This window comes from Protopterus annectens, chromosome 7.part1 (assembly GCF_019279795.1).
Source record: "Protopterus annectens isolate FY-2018-M chromosome 7.part1, PAN1.0, whole genome shotgun sequence".
NCBI classification, from domain to species: domain Eukaryota; kingdom Metazoa; phylum Chordata; order Ceratodontiformes; family Protopteridae; genus Protopterus; species Protopterus annectens.
This window is the reverse complement of record NC_056740.1, coordinates 223563385-223582350: the sequence shown is the minus strand read 5'-3', so window position 1 is coordinate 223582350 and position 18966 is coordinate 223563385. Positions and strand designations below refer to the sequence as shown.

Genomic DNA, 18966 nt, shown 5'->3' with positions numbered 1-18966 from the left:
AATGAATGTGTGGGTTTACAGTTTTAGAGATTTGTACTGGGCATGGACTTAATTCCCTTCACTACTTTTATACTTTTAATATGTTTCTTTGATACTAATATTTTGTGATTCAAGGACATTCTGAGTGTTTAAATGGTATTTTTTTCTCCACTTATTCCTACCATTTTATTAGGTCATTTTGAGGACTTTTTAATATATGCTGTTGTTGAAACCAAATGTAGCTACAGCCACATTGGTATACAAGTAGTTTTTAAAGTGTATGTATTCAAAACAATTACTTTATAAAGGCCCAATCACGCTAGTTAAAGAATCTTGGGGAGAGCACCAAGCCCTATATTCCATCCCTTCTTGCTAACTGTTTTGAATCCTTCTATTTCAATTCTGAAGTTGTTGGTTTCACTATTTAAGATTAATAAAAGACCGGTATTCTAATACTGCCATGCCTTCAGTAAAGTTTGTAACTGATAAGAAAGGAAACTTTAGTACATACAAGGAAATCTTTGTTTCAGTGAGCTGCACCTGTTTTCAAACTGCCAAATAGCACAGTTTCCCAAAACACATATACACCTTGACAGAAGTAGGTATTTCTGGGTGCTGTGTTGGACTCTGTAAAGAAAGGGTACATTTGTTTCATGAATCAATGCCCTGTTCCAGTCTGGCAGCTATTTTTTTCCATGATCTTTTTGGTCATGAATTAACCATCATCATAAAGGTGTCAAATGCCAGACTGTGTGTGTGGAAAATTCAGCATTATCCGAGAAGTTTCTAGAATGTTTGAAATTTTCCCTGAAACCAAAGAGACCACTGATTATTTTCTTGATCAAGGATATTTGAGGGATGACAGGTGGCTTCTGTCAGGTTAAGCCTTGGCATTTTTTTCTTTCTTCCCAGTGCAAATTTAGATGCCTGGCACTTCAAACTAGTACTGAGAGTGCACTCAGAATCCTCTGCATTTCAGTGAACATGATTCCACCCTTGTATAGAAATGACTAATCTAAAAGAGAAAATAGCTATGATTCCAGCTGTTAATATGTTCCAAATTCTCATTTCCCAGGGTTTTGTAGGCAGCCCCTAGTGAAATCAAAATAAAGCTTTGCACAAGCAACCAAAGCAGTACAATGTACCGTCTTTGCTTGTTAGCCATGCAGCTTTGGAAGATAGCGTTATCAATGAACCATCAGTTGGTGACATTTTGTTTTAGAAGAATGCAGCATTTTTTTCAGAAAGTTTAAGCTGAACTGTTTATATGAACTTTGAAAGGTTAATCAATCATTCTGAGAATTGGTAACCAATTTGGAAGAGGTCATGTTCTGTAAACTTTGCATTTCATGTGGATGTTCAGTTCTTCATGTTCTGGACCTGAACTCAGAATGGCCTGCCAGTAAAGTAGTGTTGAACTTTGTGCAATGTATCCCATTTCCTCAGATTATATTAGTTTAAAAGGTTATGTTAAAATTCAGGAAAAAAGATGTTAATTCTCCATGCAACCAACCATTTCCACTTGCCAAGTTAGCTCGACCCTCTACTTCATGGGTGACCTCGCCTGCAGATGAGTTAGTCAAGCTCATCGTGCAGCTAGCTTGGAAGACTCCTGACACCGTTGAGCCAATCCCCTGGAGACCAGACAAAATATTCTCCCCTCTAGAGGATCACCCACATTGGTGCAAAGGCAGCAGCCATGAAGAAAGAACTCATGGAGGAGAGTTCTGCTGTCCATCCTCCAAACAGGGAGTCTTGGATGATGGACAGGTTAGGGAAGCGGATTTATGCCTCATCAACCCTTGCCATTCGGTTGTTGAACTACTTGGCACATTTCACCTGTCTCCAGGGAGACCTGGTCACAGAACTCTCAGGAACTTTGTCAGGAGCTGTGTCTGATGAGGTACATGACAAAGTTGCCTCACAGCTAGCCAGCCTGTAATCCATATCTAACTCGTCCATGCAGTTGATTTCCCATACAACCGAAGGGGTGGCCAGAGCAGTGGGTCCAGGCGTTATCATGAAACGTCACGTCTGGATGCGCTTGTGCAACTTTGTGGACCCTTTCAAGTCTTCCTTCATCAATGCTTCCATTGACACCTCCCCTGTTTTCGGTCCAAAGGTTAAAGACACACTAGCCAGATGTGAGAAGGGTGGCAAGACCTAACTGCTGTGGGTGTATGTTTTTCCTCTCCCCAACATTCCTACTGTAGGAGTCAGAGAAGTGGAAAAATGTGGCTCGGGAAATCCCAAGGGACTTTCCGTGACACACGTGGCAAATTTTCGCCCCAGGCCAGAGGGGGGAACTCATCAAGGAGATGCCCCCCACAAGGCAGAGGTGTCTGCGTAACCAGGGGTCCAAAGATTCCTTTTCCGGGCAGTCCTACCATCACTCCTGAAGAACAGCCCGATTGCTTGCCTCTAGAGGTAGTCAGGGGCGATTTTCTCTGCACCACTTAGCCTGGCATTCCATAAAGACAGATTCCTGGGTGCAGACTATAATTACCAGAGGTTATCACATCCACTTCGATCTTTACCCTTGGCCACAAAGGTGAATCTCCAACGTAAGACCCAGTAAGAGGGACATAGCAGCACAAGAAATCCGAAAGCTGCTCCAAAAAAGAGTCATCCAGTTAGTCCCACCAGAAAAGATAGAATCCGGATCCCCCCATGAAGGCCAATTTGCATATCAGTGTCCTAGAACTGAGAGCAGTGTTTCTGGTGTTGCAAGCATTTCACACTGCTCTCCCATTGGGGACAATTGCTATCCAGTCAGACAATATGTCGGTAGTCTGGTACATCAACAAACAAGGGGAAATCAGATCCTACCTGTTGTGTCGGGAGGCCATGAGAATTTGGCAGTGGATGATAGCCTCCAACTGCTTTCTAGTAGCAATGCACATTCCCGGGATTTCCAACATGAGTGCGGACAAACTGAACAGATGCCTTCTTCTGCCTCACGAGTGGTCCCTCAATCCAGTGGTAGTGGGGGAGATCTTCTGTCACTGGGACCTTTGTGCGACCTATTCGCATCCCCCACCAACCACAAATGCAGCAGCTTCTTTGCCCTGATCCCCCCTTAGGGGGAGGCCCCAAAGGATGGTCTAGTACATGATTGGCCACCAGGACTACTGTATGCCTTTCTTCCCTTTTCTCTGATACCACAATTTCTAAAGAAGGCTCTTTGGTTGGGAAGCAAAGTAATACTCATTACACCCTTTTGGCCCCGGCAAGTCTGGTACTGTTTCCTTTGGCTTCATCTGGTTCACCGACCATGGATTCCAAATCCAACTCCAGGACTTCTGTCACACCCACATGGGGCTGATCCATCCAAACCTATTGAGCCTGAAGCTGACAGCTTGGTTTCTCCACTTCCAGTAACTGCCATGCAAAATAACCTTTCTTCCCCTATTCGAAAAATCTTTCTGGCTTCCCATAAATCATCCATCAGGAAGATTTATTATAGTAAATGGAACAGATTTGTGTATTGGTCTCATAAAAAAGGAATAGATCCTTTTTCAGCTCTGACCTGTTCAGTTTTAGAGTATTTATCAACCCTACTCCATTCAGGAGCTTCAGCTTCTACAATCCGGGTCCAGTTAGCAGCTGTCTCATATTTTCACAATGGTTTCTAGGATTCCACTCTGGTATCTCATCACCTCTGTAAAACCTTCTTGAAAGGAGTTTTACATATAAGATCGCCTTTCAAAGAGCCCATTGAATGTTGGAATCTCACATTGGACCTACAGTTTTGACTCATCATCACTTTGAGCCTGCGGCCAATTGTGACATAAAATTCTTCTTTTGGAAATCTTTGTTTTTGGTAGCCATTACCTCAGCAAGAAGAATATCAAAATTAAAGGCTTTGTGCGTAAATCGCCCTTATATCATTTTCCACAAAGAGAGAGTTATCACTTCGGACTAACCCATCCTTTCTACCCAAGGTTGTTTCAGAGCTGAATATTAACCAATCCATTGACTTGCCAGTTTTCTTCCCTAATTTTTCAACTAAAGGAGAATATTGTTTGTATTTATTGGATGTACATAGACAATTACACTTCTATTTGGATAGGACCAAATCTTTCCGAAAATATGACCAATTATTCCTGTCCTTCACAGGACCCAAGTTGGGAAGATCAGTTTCTAAGTCACCTTTGCAAAGTGGCTGAGAGAATGTATTTCTTTTGTCTATCAACAGAACCAAATGAGCTTAACTATGAAAATAAAGAAGCATTCAACCAGATCAGTTGCTATTTCAGTAGCTTTTCATTCTAGAGCTTCTACAGATGACATTTGTGCAGCAGCCACTTGGGCTTCTCCTCATACCTTTATCACTCATTACAAATTGGACTCTGTCTCCAGGGGGAGAGTAACCTTTGGCTCAATGGTGCTCAGAAATATCCTTCCATAGGGCCTCCCAGGACATAAAGTAGTTAGGGACTCTGTCCCATCCGTCATGAATGAGTGAAGATTAACATCAGATAAAGAAGTTGTGTTCATACCATAACATTCCATCTGTGTTGTTGGTCTTCATTCATTCATGACATCTCACCCTCATACCCCCACTGAAAGTCTCCTGGAAGTTCGGACTTGGTTCTGGTTACATGATAGGGCATTTGCTCAGACAAAGCTTCCTCTTTCTTTCTTTCCTTACGGACAAACTTGATCTGAGGAAAGGGGCACTATGGGTAACCTTAGCTTGAGAGTTTTTGGCTGGCAGGAGCTTGCTATATCGGCTGTGTAGGTTCCAAGGAAGGAACAGAGACCCATCCGTCATGAATGAATGAAGATCAACAACACAGATAGAATGTTATGGTAAGAACATAACTTCTTTTTTTTATTGCTCTGTATTATGGGTTTGTATCTTAATTTATTATGTTACCAAAAATAAACCTAGTCCAAGAGCCATTTTAATGTTTGTATAATTTACATATATTGTTTTAAAATGGCTGGAGCCCTTTTGTATATGTCAGTCCAATATATGATTTTGGAGCTGAGGCTAAGGCATTTTAAATACTTTGATTTGGAACCCTGGTAATGAGTATACTTCTGTTTGCACAATCCTTTTTCCTTTTCTATTCCTAAAATGCATTCTCTTCTTTTTACATTTTCAGGAAGGTCTCACAGCTTTGCATTTAGCAGCAGAAGGAGGCCATTATGACTGCGTTAAACTGTTGTTGGATGGTGGCTGTGACATCAATGCTCAGACAGAAGTAAGTTGAACTGTAAAATATGCTTTTTATAAAGTATTAGAAATAGACTTTGTGATGAAAAATGATGGTTTTATTTTCTGTTTTTACATGATTTTTTACCTTTTCCAAGCTTCATAGCAGGTTTTTGCTTTATAATAGCACCTCCTCTTCTTTCCATTCACAAGGTAACTTGCTGTCTGAGGGGATCTCCTTCAAAAGATCAAAATTTCAAAACATCGAACCTCTCATCATCGATGACCAGAGGATCAAAGTTTTTAAATATCAAACCTTGTGAATGTAGATCACCGTACAGTGCGGAACGAGAACTTTACCCTTCTCTTCACTATAGTGTAATCTTAGAGTTGGTATATTTACGTAGCAGGGGTTGTGGGGGAGGGTGAAGGGGGGGCTTCCCCCCTGCAAAAACGTGAAATAAGTTTTCACATTTCAGATATATTTTTGTAGGTTTTATATTTCAGAACTTCGATCCTCTGGTCTTTGATCAGAGGTTTGATGTTCTGGAATTTTGATCCTATGAAGTAGACCCATCTGAAGTTGTCATTATTCATTTGGTCTTCAACCTGTGGGTTTAGATCTGACTCGGCTGTATACTACATCTCTAGGATCCAAAAATCTGAGCTCCTCCCCTACCCATAATGCCCTGCTCTTCCCTAATTCCCTCAGAACTCGTTTGCCACATTTTCGTCAGGATTGGGATTGAGATCTTCTGAGCTCCCTTGGATTATTCGTGAGTGTTTTCTTCAAAAAAAAAAATTCTTCTATTTTTCTTCTATTTTTTTCCCCTATTGTAGGATTTCTTCCTAATATTTCCCTATCCTCTTTTCTATTTTGCACTGGTCCATTTTATTTTCATTTTTTGGTAACCTTCTGGTCCTAACCCTCTTTCTTTCCTTCCTTTATATATAAAAAATCCTTTCCATTCCTTGGGTTTTGCTTTCTTCTTTTAGTTTTTCATTATGGCAGAAAAGCCAACTGGTTTTAAAAAGTGTGTTACTTGTGGGCACAAGATCCCTCTGTCGGGTTCCCACATGGAGTTTGTGGTGTGCTTAGGGCCTACTCATTTGGATTCCTCCTGTGCCATATGCTCTGGCTTTAGGCAGCATGCTCTTATGGATAGGAGGAATAAACTTATTCTGAAGGGCCTTTTATCATCTGGAGCTTCTTCCTCTTCTGTGACTCCATTGACTTCAGAAGCTCAAACCCCCTCCAAGAAACACATTGAAGAAACAGTCCAAAGACAGAGCTCCTTCTTTGTCCGGTGAACTTCCTTGGAAAACTGCTAAGACATCAGATCCTAAGGACTCTGGTATGATTGTCTGTGAAGACTCTTCTCAGCTTCGGTTTCCAAGCTTCTCCTGTAGCCGGTTACCTCAAGGCCCAAATCACCTTTATTGCAGTCTCCCAGCCATTCTCCAGGCCACCTACTGTGGCATGTTCCATCAGGTCCTCTGAAGCTGAGTTTGACAGGATGCTGATGAGGTTTCTCAATGCACAGATTCAAGTGGGGATTTTGCCTGCTTCATCACCTGTTGGATCCGTGAACCATCAACCTTCATTTGTTCCCATTTCTCCTTCTCCAGTCAGATCCCTGGCTTCGGAGTTGTCAGATCTGAGGATCCCATGAGTCGAGACATTGGAGCCTATGGGTACTGTTACCTTGACTCCGACAGCTGCCATGAGTGGTTCGGCCCTGACTGTCTTGGAGCAGGGTAACTCTTACAGCCATAGCATGGGCGTGGGGTGCGAGGGCTTGATGTCAACTACAACGTTTTTGGAGTTGTCTCTTCCCCTTGGAACCTTGGTGCATGATAGCGCAGCTCCAACTCCCCTCTCTGATCTGGGAGTGGCAGGGGATCCAGGTCATCTCCAACAGCTTCGGCTCTGGCGAATGTGCCCTCAGATCCCCATTCACCCTCTGCATTCGCAGTGGTGGAAAGGGATCTCTCCATGCCTAGGAGAGCCTTGACTCAACCATCAGATTGCGTCTATATTACATAATCAAACTTTTAAAGGTTCGAATGCCATATGATCGAACTTTTAAAGTTCAAAAATGTAATAAAAAAATAAAATAAACCAAAGAAAAAACCTAAATACAAACTGGAAAAGCAAGGTTAGACCAAAACGCCAAAAAACCACGAATCCTTGATGCTCCACACTAGGACAGAACATTACACGTATAAAGTGCTCAAGTTTAGAAATACTTTAATCAACTTAAGTGTACAAAGATATAATCCACTTTTCGTCAAGACAGATGGCTTAACTTCTTCAGAGACCATTCAATAGACTCTTAAAACAAATAACTGATATATATATATATATATATACCATTATACCTATCACATGGTCATACAATTAAGGTTTAAAGAGAGACACTGTTTTTCCGACACTTTAAACTAGGCTCAATGTGGGTAGTTTACTTCAAAAAGCTAATACATAAAAAAGCTATACATAAAAAAGCTAATACATAAAAAAGCTATACATAAAAAGTATATACAGAAGATCGATAAACATACCTAAAGGGTGTTTCCAAGAAGTGAGTGTATGTATTCATTTTCAAACATATAAAATGTATCTATGAAAATGAAAAAGAATAAATGAATCAATAAATAAATATATGAGTGAATAAACTGTGGAACAATAATTTCAAACACAGTTGTACACTAATAAAATAAAATATAATGGTGAATATTAACCAATCAGAAATACATTGAAAATGTTGTGAATGTTGAAAATGTGTATATTAGGGTAGTAGTTAGTGGTCACTGTTTTTAATGACCACCCCACTATCAACCTTAAATTATGTAGGAATAAAAAATATAAAAATAAAAGTGAAAGTCAAGATAAATATAAAAATACAAAAAGCTTACTTTCACCATATAACTACATAATATTGTATAATAAAGTTTAAAAAATATAATAATATAACCATGTATATAATATGGTTAAAGTTAATATTCATATACGACTACAATATACATATATATATATATATATATATATATATATATATATATATATATATATATATATATATATATATATATATATACAATGTATTAAAACTAACATAGGTATATGTAGGTAAGAATATGAAAAGGTGTGTAAAAATATATGTTATAAGTGTAAATACAAATGTAAATATGAGTATGAATAAATAAATAAATAAGGCAACTATTGAAATCAGTAAGCCTTTAACATATTAAAACATTAACTATTCTACTGATAAAGTAATATATAATATAATGTAATGATTATAACTTATCTAACTAGGTTTTTTAATCTTAAAATACACATTATAGAACTCATTTCATTAATCCCTGGGTATTGGCATGCATTAACTCTTAGTTGCCAGAGAAGTTCATTTCTTTCCAACTTCAGTGACTCAAGTCCACCTCTTCCATCACACCTTAACTGATCTATAACCCTAAATTTGAATTGGTGGCCCGCATTTTCACTAATGTGTTTGGCCAATGAATTGTCTGATTTATTCTTCCTAATACTGTACAAGTGTTCATAAATCCGTTCGCTCAGCTTCCTGTCTGTCTTACCTATGTAGAAGGCTGGGTATAGTGTACATTTAGCCAGGTAGACTACTTGCCTACTACCACAGTTATATCTCCCGTTAGTGATAATTTGGTATCACCTATTGTGAATTTACTATCTGTGTCAATGTATTTGCAGTACTGGCACATGGAGCACTTATACATGCCTTTTCTACTAGTTTGCACTTTTTATGTATAGCTTTTTTATGTATTAGCGTTTTTATGTATAGCTTTTTTATGTATTAGCTTTTTGAAGTAAACTACCCACATTGAGCCTAGTTTAAAGTGTCGGAAAAACAGTGTCTCTCTTTAAACCTTAATTGTATGACCATGTGATAGGTATAATGGTATATATATCAGTTATTTGTTTTAAGAGTCCATCAGTTATTTGTTTTAAGAGTCTATTGAATGGTCTTGACGAAAAGTGGATTATATCTTTGTACACTTAAGTTGATTAAAGTATTTCTAAACTTGAGCACTTTATACGTGTAGTGTTCTGTCCTAGTGTGGAGCATCAAGGATTCGTGGTTTTCAAAGAAAAAACCTACCTGAATGGTTTAAGTAGGGAGGCAAGCACCCCTGCACCCCACACACCCCACTCTTTAAATATACTAACTCTGAGATCGCACTGCAGTGCAGAAAAGGGAAATCTTCCCATTCCATGCTGTACGGAGATCTCCGTTGAAACATTCAAACTTTTAAAAGTTCGATCATATGGTGTCGTCCATATGACGTTCGAACTTTTAAGAGTTCGACAATTTAATATAGACCCTTCAGATCCCAGTCCCTACTCAGGAGAGTTTGTGCCTAAGTTATCCTTTCTGTCACCTCTCAGACAGCCTGCCCAGAAGAGCTTCCAGGTCACTTCCCATTTGGAACACCCTGAGTCTTCCAATACCTTCCCTGAGCACTCCATCAAGGAGCTCAATCATAAGCATACATGCAAAAGGAAGCACTTGGATTCCCCCGGATTCCCTCACCAAGGACACTGATTTGGATGAAGGGGAATGGTCCCCAAGAGGGTGGTCTGCCCAAAACCCTAACCTTGAGAAATTGGTGTTCCTGGAAGCCTTTGGGTCGGGCCCATCTACATCTTGGGTGTCCCCCCTGCGGATCCCATTACCCGTAGGGCATGGAAAGAGCTGAACATAGTAGAACCCATTCCAACATGTCTGGACAAAATCCTTAGTGCCCCATCTGATAGACCCCATTGGACTAAGGGTGTTCCAGTCGATGTCATGGTGGTTGCAGCAGCCATCAAGAAGGAGCTGGCCCAGGAAAGCTCCTTTGTCCACCCCCCTAACAGGGGGTCCAGGGAGGCAGACCGGTTTGGTAAGTGGATGTACACTTCAGCAACCTTCGCACTGCGAGCCCTGAGCTACTTGGCACATGTGACCAGACTACAGAGAGACCTGGTCAAGGAACTTTCTAGTCCTACCCTAGGGTCCATGTCTGCAGAGAAACAGAAGACCTTCTCCTCCAGAATGGCCGCCCTTCTTTCTATAGTGAATACGTTCATGAGGCTAATCTCACATGTGGGAGAAGGTGTCTCATGGGCAGCCAGTTCATAGGTTCATAGGTTCATAGGTTCATACTAGGCTATCTGCCCGAGGGCATTTACAAGCCTAGCCCATAGTTTTGTGGCTTAGCCACCCCTTTAGTATGGGGAACTATACCCATTATTTTGCTGTGCCTCTGTCGAGCAGTGACACTGAGGTAATCCCTGGGGTATATCTGCGATCTCCCATCCATTGGTCAAGATTTCTCTTGAACAAGGCCAGCGAGGTGCTCTGCCTCACATATACCGGGATTTTATTCCACAGCATAGGGAGTCTTTGGGTGATGAAATTAATAGCCGTGTCGAGGTTTAAGTCTCTTGTGGCTCTGACGGATCTAGATTTTTGAGGTGAAGCATATTCATCAAATCTGGGTTTGACATGGCCTTGTATGTTAGGCAAAGGTCACCTCTGAGCAGCGGTGGCGACTGAATAGAGCTGGAGTTCTTGGACAGATGTTTGAGACCCTTTATCCTTTTGGTGAGGAACTTTTGTGGCCTCTCCAGCTGCTGCAAGTGTCGGGTCAGATACATTCGAATGGGGCATTGTACTCAATCATTGGTCTGATGAGTGATGAGTATAGGGAGACTATGACCTCCCTTGATCTAGATGAGAATCCCTTCATGATAAGGTGGGCAATGTAGAAGGTCTTCCTAACTACTTTAGCTACATGGGTGTCGAATGACAGACTACTATCAACCTGGGTCCCCAGGTCCCTGATAACTTCTTCTGTACTCAGTGGATTGCCACCTATTTGGTAGCTAGGGGTAACCTTGTTACTATGCATTTTGGCATTTAACTTTAGGCCATGGCTCTGGCACCAGTTATCCGTTTCTGTGAGACCCTTCTGAAGGATATCTGTGTCAGATGTGTTTTTGCAGTCATCTGCAAACTTTGTCTCCTGTGTTTGCTTGTACTGCTTGGAAAAGTAGATGCCAAACAAGAGTGGCCCAGGACTGAGCCCTGTGGTACACCACTTGTGACAGGCTTTGAGTCTGACATGGCGCCAGCAACTCTGACCCTGTGGGTTCTGTCACTCAGCCAGTTTGCAACCCATCTTGTGATGTATGGGTTAACATTTAAGCTGATGAGTTTTTCAATGATACCTATTGTATCAAAGGCCAGATCGAGGTAGGCTGTATGGACTGCCTTTCCTCATCAATGGCTTTGGTGACTGTTTCAAAAAGTCAACCAAGTTTAGAAGGCATGATCTGCCTTTGACAAAGCCAAACTGGGATGGATCCAAAGTCTGCAAATTCCCTATGTCTTTATTTATGAGGTCCATTATGATCCTCTCCATGGCTTTGCAGATAAGGCTTAATTTCCAGGGTCGGTGGAGGCACTTTGTGAAGTGGGACCACAGTTGCAGTTACATATCCAGAGGTAAGACTATGATTAAACAGCTGTCCTAGCTGTGGGTTTAATACACCATCAGGTCCCATGGATGCTGTGTTTTTGCTTTGGAGAGAGCAGTTCTCACTTGGGCGTTGGAGATGTTTGGGGGGTATAGATATCTCTCCTTTTGGGGAGAAGTTTGCACTGAACCTGTCAGCCAGTATGTTGGCAATGTCTGTAGGATCAGTAATCTTCACATCATTTTGAACTAGTTCTGAGCATATCTGGGAGTTTCCTCCCAGGTTTCTAACATAGCTAAAGAAGGCCTTATGATTGTCTTTTGAGTCTTTAGCTATTTTTCTCTCAAAATTTGCTTTGGATGATTTTATGAGAGCTCTTAGTTTTTTACTTATAGTGATCAAGGGTGTCTTACCTTTTAAGGATTTTGCTCTATCTTGTAGTAGCTTCCTCCTTTTGTTGTAGAGTTTGTTTATGGCTGGGGAGTCTTTGTTTTGCTTGGGATTGCCTTATCCATGCAGTCCTGCTGTAATGTGCTGTAATGTGCCATGCCTGGATGCAGCTTTGTTATTTCATGAAACCTTTCAAAGCATCATTCACCAAGGCCCCTTTCGATGTTGGTCCTACAGTTAGAGATACACTCTCCCAAAGTGAGAAGGATGGAAAGACCTTGTTTGCCATCAGAATCCGTTTTGCCACCCCTCAACAGTCCTTCTCCAGGCGCCAGCATGGTGGTAAAAAAATGGTGGTTCCAAAGATCTCAAGGTCCTTTTCAGGAACCTCAGGGAGACATTTCCTCCAGAGGCAGAGGGGGAAGTGGCGCAAATGGCAGACACAGCTGTCGTGGCAGAGGGGGTCCGATGAACCAGGGGTCTCAAGATACCTTCTTGGACAGGGTCAATCAGCAATCCTGAAGGATTGCTCATCTCTGGAGGTAGTCAAGAGACACTTATCTGTACACATAACAGCCTTGGAATCCATCACAAGTTACCATTGGGTTTTAAACATCATATCCAGAGATTATGTCATATCCTTTTTCCAAAATCCCACGCCAGTCAAGACCCTCCCCTATGTTCCACCCAGTCAGAGGGAGGCTGTGGCATTAGAAATTTTGAAAGCTGCTCACAAAGAGTCATTTAAACTATCTCCCAAGACCATTTCTGATCAGACATCTATTCCAGATTCTTTGCAATGCCCAAGAAAATGGGGGACCTCAGACCTATTTCTGGATCTTACAACCCTGAACAAATCAGTTGCTTGCTGAAAGTTCTGGCAGTCCATTCAGCCCTTCCTGCAGAAGGATGACTGGATATGCTCTGTAGACCTTCAGGATGCATACTGTCTCATCAAAATGACAGCCGCTCCAGAAGGTTTCTCCACTTCCAGCTGGGAGCCAGTCATTACCAGTTTAGAGTACTCCACTTTGGTCTCACAACAGCCCCCAGGGTGTTCACCAAATGCATGGCAGTAGTGGCTGCTCACCTGAGACTGCAAAGATTCCGTGTGTTTCCCTATCTGGATGATTGACTCCTCACTGCTCCCACCAGGTGGAGACTCCTGCAGGCCAGAGACTACCTATTTCAACTAGCCTCAACCTTAGGCATCTCCATCAGTCTAAGGAAATTGCATCTCTATCTGGCCCAGGTGATAGATTTAATCGGAGCCCATCTGGACACAACACATTTCTTAGTTCTTCTCCCTCCAGACAGGGTCTTCACTCTCAGACTCCTTGTCAAACAGATTCTAGACATCCCTTCAATTCCTATCTTGTTCTAAAAATGTTGGACTGCATGGCTGCCACCGTAAATATTGTTCCTACAGCTCATCTCCATATGAGAATACTTCAGTGGACATTAGCAGTCCAATGGTCTTGTCTGTGTTATTCTCTAAATCATCCAGTCAGACTATCTCGAGTATGCAAGGAATCTCTTCTCTGGTGCCTTCAATTGCAGGTTCTCGAACAAGAACATCCCTTTATCCTTCATCCCTCTAAGACCATGGTGACCGCAGACTCTTCTCAGCTCAGGTGGGGGAGGGGGCATTAACTGGGTCAGACAATCCAAGGCACCTGATCACCATTAGAGACCAATGTGCATATAAATTTCCTGGAGATGAGAGCGGTGCTCCTAGCATTGCAAGCCCATCAAACCTCTCTTCTCTCAGGAACCATCGCAGTTCAGACAGACAACATGTCATTTGTTTGGTACATCAACAAGCAGGGAGGAGCCAAGCCTTACCCCTTATGTCAAAAGGCCATGAGGTTGTGGCAATGAGCAATCTCTTTTCACTATTTTCTAGTGGCAATGCACATTCTGAGGAAATCAAACATTCTAGTGAACAGGCTCAGCAGGACCATTCTGATATCTCAAGAGTGGTCTCTGAACTCTTCAGTGGCAAACACGATCTTCGAGAAATGGGTGTGATGCCCGTGCCCTGGCCCAGCAATCAAGGAGCCTCAATCCTCAACACTAACACCAGGGAGGGCGTCTCATATATGAGGAAAGGATAACAAATACGCACAGTAAAGTACAATGTCCCTTAAGTGCACAGAGAGATCACAGTCAGTCCAGGGCTGGTTGCTCCCTTGCTCCCCAGGTCCCCAATAAGACTCCCCACTGGCACAGCTACAGGGTCCAGATATCAGCCTAGCTGGCAAGCTAAAACCTCCAGTGCCCTCTCAGTCCAACCAGTGCTTCATGTCTCTGCCCAAGTAGGTGACACACACCCATAGACTTTGAGATAAGTATTTATACAACTTCACATACACTCCTGGGAAAGGCTGACACAGGTTCTCCAGCTGTACCCCTTTACCCAGACTATATGGTAGTAATCACTGCCATCACCAGCTAATAATTAAAAGCTACCCAAAGGCCTTAAAAGGGTGTCCAATTACTACTTTGCAATATTATTATCCAATTGGTAGTATAGCCCAGGGCTAAATCTATAGGAGTGGCTTAGACAGTAAACTCTATAAATATGCAATGTACTTTAGAGATTAACTTATCTCTACATAAACCAGCCACAGTTGAAAAAGGTTTAAAATATTTAAAAATAAATACTAAAACACAAGACAATACTACTACAATACAATGCTACTCAAGAGTTCAGAGATCACACAGAAACTTAAATCAATACAGTAGGAAAGTTCTGATATAACAGAAAAACACTTAGTTTAAACGTTATAGTCCTAGCTATTTCTACAAGAAACACACTTCTAAGATAACTTACTTACATAAAGCAAGGCAGTGCTGAGTTGAATAGTCCAAGATCAAAATGCTTACAGTCTCTGTCTGAGCAATAGCTTTAAAAATCACTAAGACATCTCTGCTGGGCCCTCCCAAATGACTTCATTTTGACACTTAGGTTTTCCCAGTATACACATTACATCATTTTGACACTTAGTCTGGAGTTCCCAGGCCAACGGGCTACATTATTTAACAATCCAACACTGCACAGGAAAACTACAACAATAAAAGACATTTCACATGTACACGCCAGTCATCATCATCTTTTGGCTGTTCCTGTTAGGGATCGCCACAGCAGATCATCTGTTTCCATTTCTTCCTCTCCCCTGCATCTTGCTCTGTCACACCAACCACATGCATGTCCTCTCTCACCACATCCATAAACCTTATCTTAGGCCTTCCTCTTTTCCTGTTACCTAATAGCGTCATCTTTAGTATCTTTTTCCCAATATACTCAGCATCCCTCCTCAGCACATGTCCAAACCAACGTAATCTTGCCTTTCTGGCTTTGGCTCCAACCTTCCAACCTGGCTTGACCTTTTAATATACTTATTCCTAATCCTGTCCTCCCTCATCACACTCAGTGCAAATCTTAACATCTTTAACTCTGCCACATCCAGCTCTGACTCCTGCCTTTTTGTCAATGCCACTATCTCCAACCCATATAACATACCTGGTCTCACTACCCTCTTGTAGACCTTCCCTTTCACTCTTACTGGTACTCGTCTGTCACAAATCACTCCTGACACTCTTCTCCACCCACTCTGTCCTGCTTGTACTCTCTTGTTCACCTCTCTTCCACAATCACCATTACTCTGAACTATTGATCCCAAGTATTTAAATTCATCTACCTTCGCCACCTCTACTCCTTGCATCCTCACCATTCCTCTATCCTCCCTCTCATTCACACATAGATTCTGTCTTAGTCCTGCTGACCTTCATTCCTCTTCTCTCTAGAGCATATCTCCATCTCTCCAGAGTCTCCTTCACCTGTTCCCTACTCTCACTACAGATCACAGTGTCATCTGCAAACAACATAGTCCACGGGAACTCCTGTCTGATCTCGTCTGTCAACCTGTCCATCACCATTACAAATAAGAAAGGGCTCAGAGCTGATCCATGATGTAATCCAACTGCCACCTTAAACTCATCCGTCCCTCCCACCGCAGACCACACCGCTGTCACACTACCCTCATACATATCCTGTACCACTCTTACATACTTCTCTGACACTCCCGACTTCCTCATGTACACTCCAGTAATTATTCCTTAAATTAAAATGACAGAAAGAATGTGTTCAGCTAGCCTTAAAACAATAGACAGGATGCTTACTCCAGACTCATCAACTCCAAATTCTAACTTCAAAGGACATACAAAACATAATTTTAATTTCAAAGAACATTTGAAATGCTTGGCTTAGTTTCCCTTACAGCAGATGGCAATGTTGCTACAATCTTGAAGTTCACATTTTACAGTGTTTTCTTTAATTTAAGAAACAAGCCTGTATTTTATATTTCTATTTACAAATGCCAGAATTATGTATCAAATTCTATTTGACTAGGCTGGCAGCCTTCACCCCTTCTCTACCAGTCTTCACATCTCTCCCCCACCCAGAGAACTCCAGCTTGTTGTTCAAGTGACTCTTGATAAATGCTGCTTGAAAGGGTTAGGTCTCTCTGAGGGTATCTCACCCCATTCCCTGTCCTGAGAGCCCATCTGCATTGACATTGCTAACTCCACTGCAGTGCTGCACTGATATATATGCTTGCAACCCCAGGCTCCATCTTGGCAACTTGGCATTTTGCTGGCTGGCTCTGTTTAACCATGTTAAAGGGTTGTGATCTGTCATTACAGTGAATCTTCTTCCATACAGATAAGGCTAAAGTTTCTGCAGTGCCCACACTATGGCTAGACATTCCTTTTCTACAGCTGCATAGCATACCTCCCTGGGTTGGAGCCTACGACTGAGATAAACCGCTGGGTGCTCTTCCCCCTCTGAAGAAATCTGGCTAAGTACAGCCCCCACCCCATAGTTTGAAGCATCCATTTGCACAACAAATTATTTGCTGTAATCTGGATGGGCTAACACAGGGGGTCCTCCCAAAGCTTCTTTAAGCTTCTGAAATGCCTGCTGACATACTGGAGTCCACACTACCTTATCTGGCCTGTTCTTCCTTATTAGGTCTGTTTGGGGAGCAGCTATGGTACTATAACTGGGGACGAACTTTCTGTAGTACCCTGCTGTCACTAAGAATGCCCGCACCTGCTTTTGGTAAAAGGTGCAGGCCATGCCTGAATGGCTTCCACTTTGGCAGGTTCTGGCCTTATCCTACCACTCCCCACTCTATGTCCTAGGTAGGAGACCTCTGCAGTACCCACCTGACATTTGCTCGGCCTAATGGTCAACCCTGCCATCTGTAGTCTGCCCAGCACCTCCCTGACATGCTGAAGGTGCTCTGTCCAGGAATGGCTCTAGATGGCAATATCATCTAGGTAAGCAAGGTCAAACCTGCCTGCTCCTGCTAGGATATTATCCACCAGCCTCTGGAAAGTCGCTGTGGCATTCTTCATCCCATGGAGCATCTTTACGAACTCGTACCAGCCAAAAGGAGTCACAAAGGCTGACTTCTCTCTAGTACTGGGAGTCAAGGGCACCTGCCAGTAACCCTTGGTAAGATCAATGATTGTAAGATACTTAGCCCCACCCAGCTGCTCTAGGGCCTCATCTGTCCTAGGCATGGGGTTAGCATCCGACTCTGTGTGACTGTTTAATTTCCTGTAATCCACACAGAACTTAGTGCTGCCTTCCTTCTTTGGCACCAGCACCACTGGGGGGATCCAGGGACTGTTGGACTCTTGAATCACCCCTAGTTCTAACATCTCCTGTACCTCTTTCCTCAGAGTCTGTCTGACTCTCTCAGGCACCCTATTAGGGGCCTGCCTGATAAGCCTTTGGGGTCCTGTACTCACCTGGTGCTGCACCAGGTGGGTGCACCCTGGTTTCCCAGTGAACATGTCCCCAAATTCCTGCAACACTGCTTGGATTTCTCGAACCTGGGTAGGAGATAGCTGCTGGGATATTGCTACCCCTTCCACTGAGGTGTCAGCCTGAGCCTCACTGAGGAGATCAGTCCCCAGATCTCCCTCAGACTCCTCCTGCAAGCCACTGCAAATGCTCAGCACAAGGGCCTCCCTATCATGGTAAGGTTTCATCATGTTAGCATGGTACAATTTGTGCCCCTGCCTTCTGCCTAGCAGTTCCACCATGTAGTTAACATCACTTACCGCCTGATAGGCCTTTGGGGTCCTGTACTCACCTGGTGCTGCACCAGGTGGGTGCACCCTGGTTTCCCAGTGAACATGTCCCCAAATTCCTGCAACACTGCTTGGATTTCTCGAACCTGGGTAGGAGATAGCTGCTGGGATATTGTTACCCCTTCCACTGAGGTGTCAGCCTGAGCCTCACTGAGGAGATCAGTCCCCAGATCTCCCTCAGACTCCTCCTGCAATCCACTGCAAATGCTCAGCACAAGGGCCTCCCTATCATGGTAAGGTTTCATCATGTTAGCATGGTACAATTTGTGCCCCTGCCTTCTGCCTAGCAGTTCCACCATGTAGTTAACATCACTTACCTTTCTTACCACCTGGTAGGGTCCCTCCCAAGCTGCTTGCAGCTTGTTGTGTTTGACAGGAATGAGAACCATTACCTGCTGCCCCACAGCATACTCTGTAGCTTGAGCATTCCTGTCATACCACACCTTTTTCTGTTGTTGGGCTTCTGTCAGGTTCTCCTGGGCCAAGCCCATGAGTTCCCTGGGACTTGCCCTGAGGTTTAGGACGTATGCCACAACAGATTCCTTGTGAGACTCGCATTTACCTTCCCACTCATCTTGAATTAAATTTAGAAGTCCCCTCACCCTATGCCCATACAGCAACTTAAAGGGTGAAAAACCTGTGGATTTCTGGGGAACCTCTCTGTAAGTAAGCAACAGATGGGCCAAATATTTGTCCCACTCCCTCCTAAACTGATCTGCAAATGCCCATAACATGGACTTGTTTGTAGAGTTTGACCTCTCAA

At 42.8% G+C, this 18966-nt stretch overlaps 1 protein-coding gene across 2 annotated transcripts in view; it reads left to right on the top strand.

Annotated features, from left to right (window-relative positions):
- Positions 1–18966, top strand: part of ANKDD1A (ankyrin repeat and death domain containing 1A) — a 1318298-nt gene that overhangs the window by 808113 nt on the left and 491219 nt on the right. For both annotated transcript variants that reach the window (XM_044078678.1, XM_044078677.1), the window contains one exon: positions 5094–5192. In XM_044078678.1, the coding sequence (XP_043934613.1) occupies positions 5094–5192 (99 nt within the window). The remainder of the gene's footprint in view (positions 1–5093; positions 5193–18966) is intronic.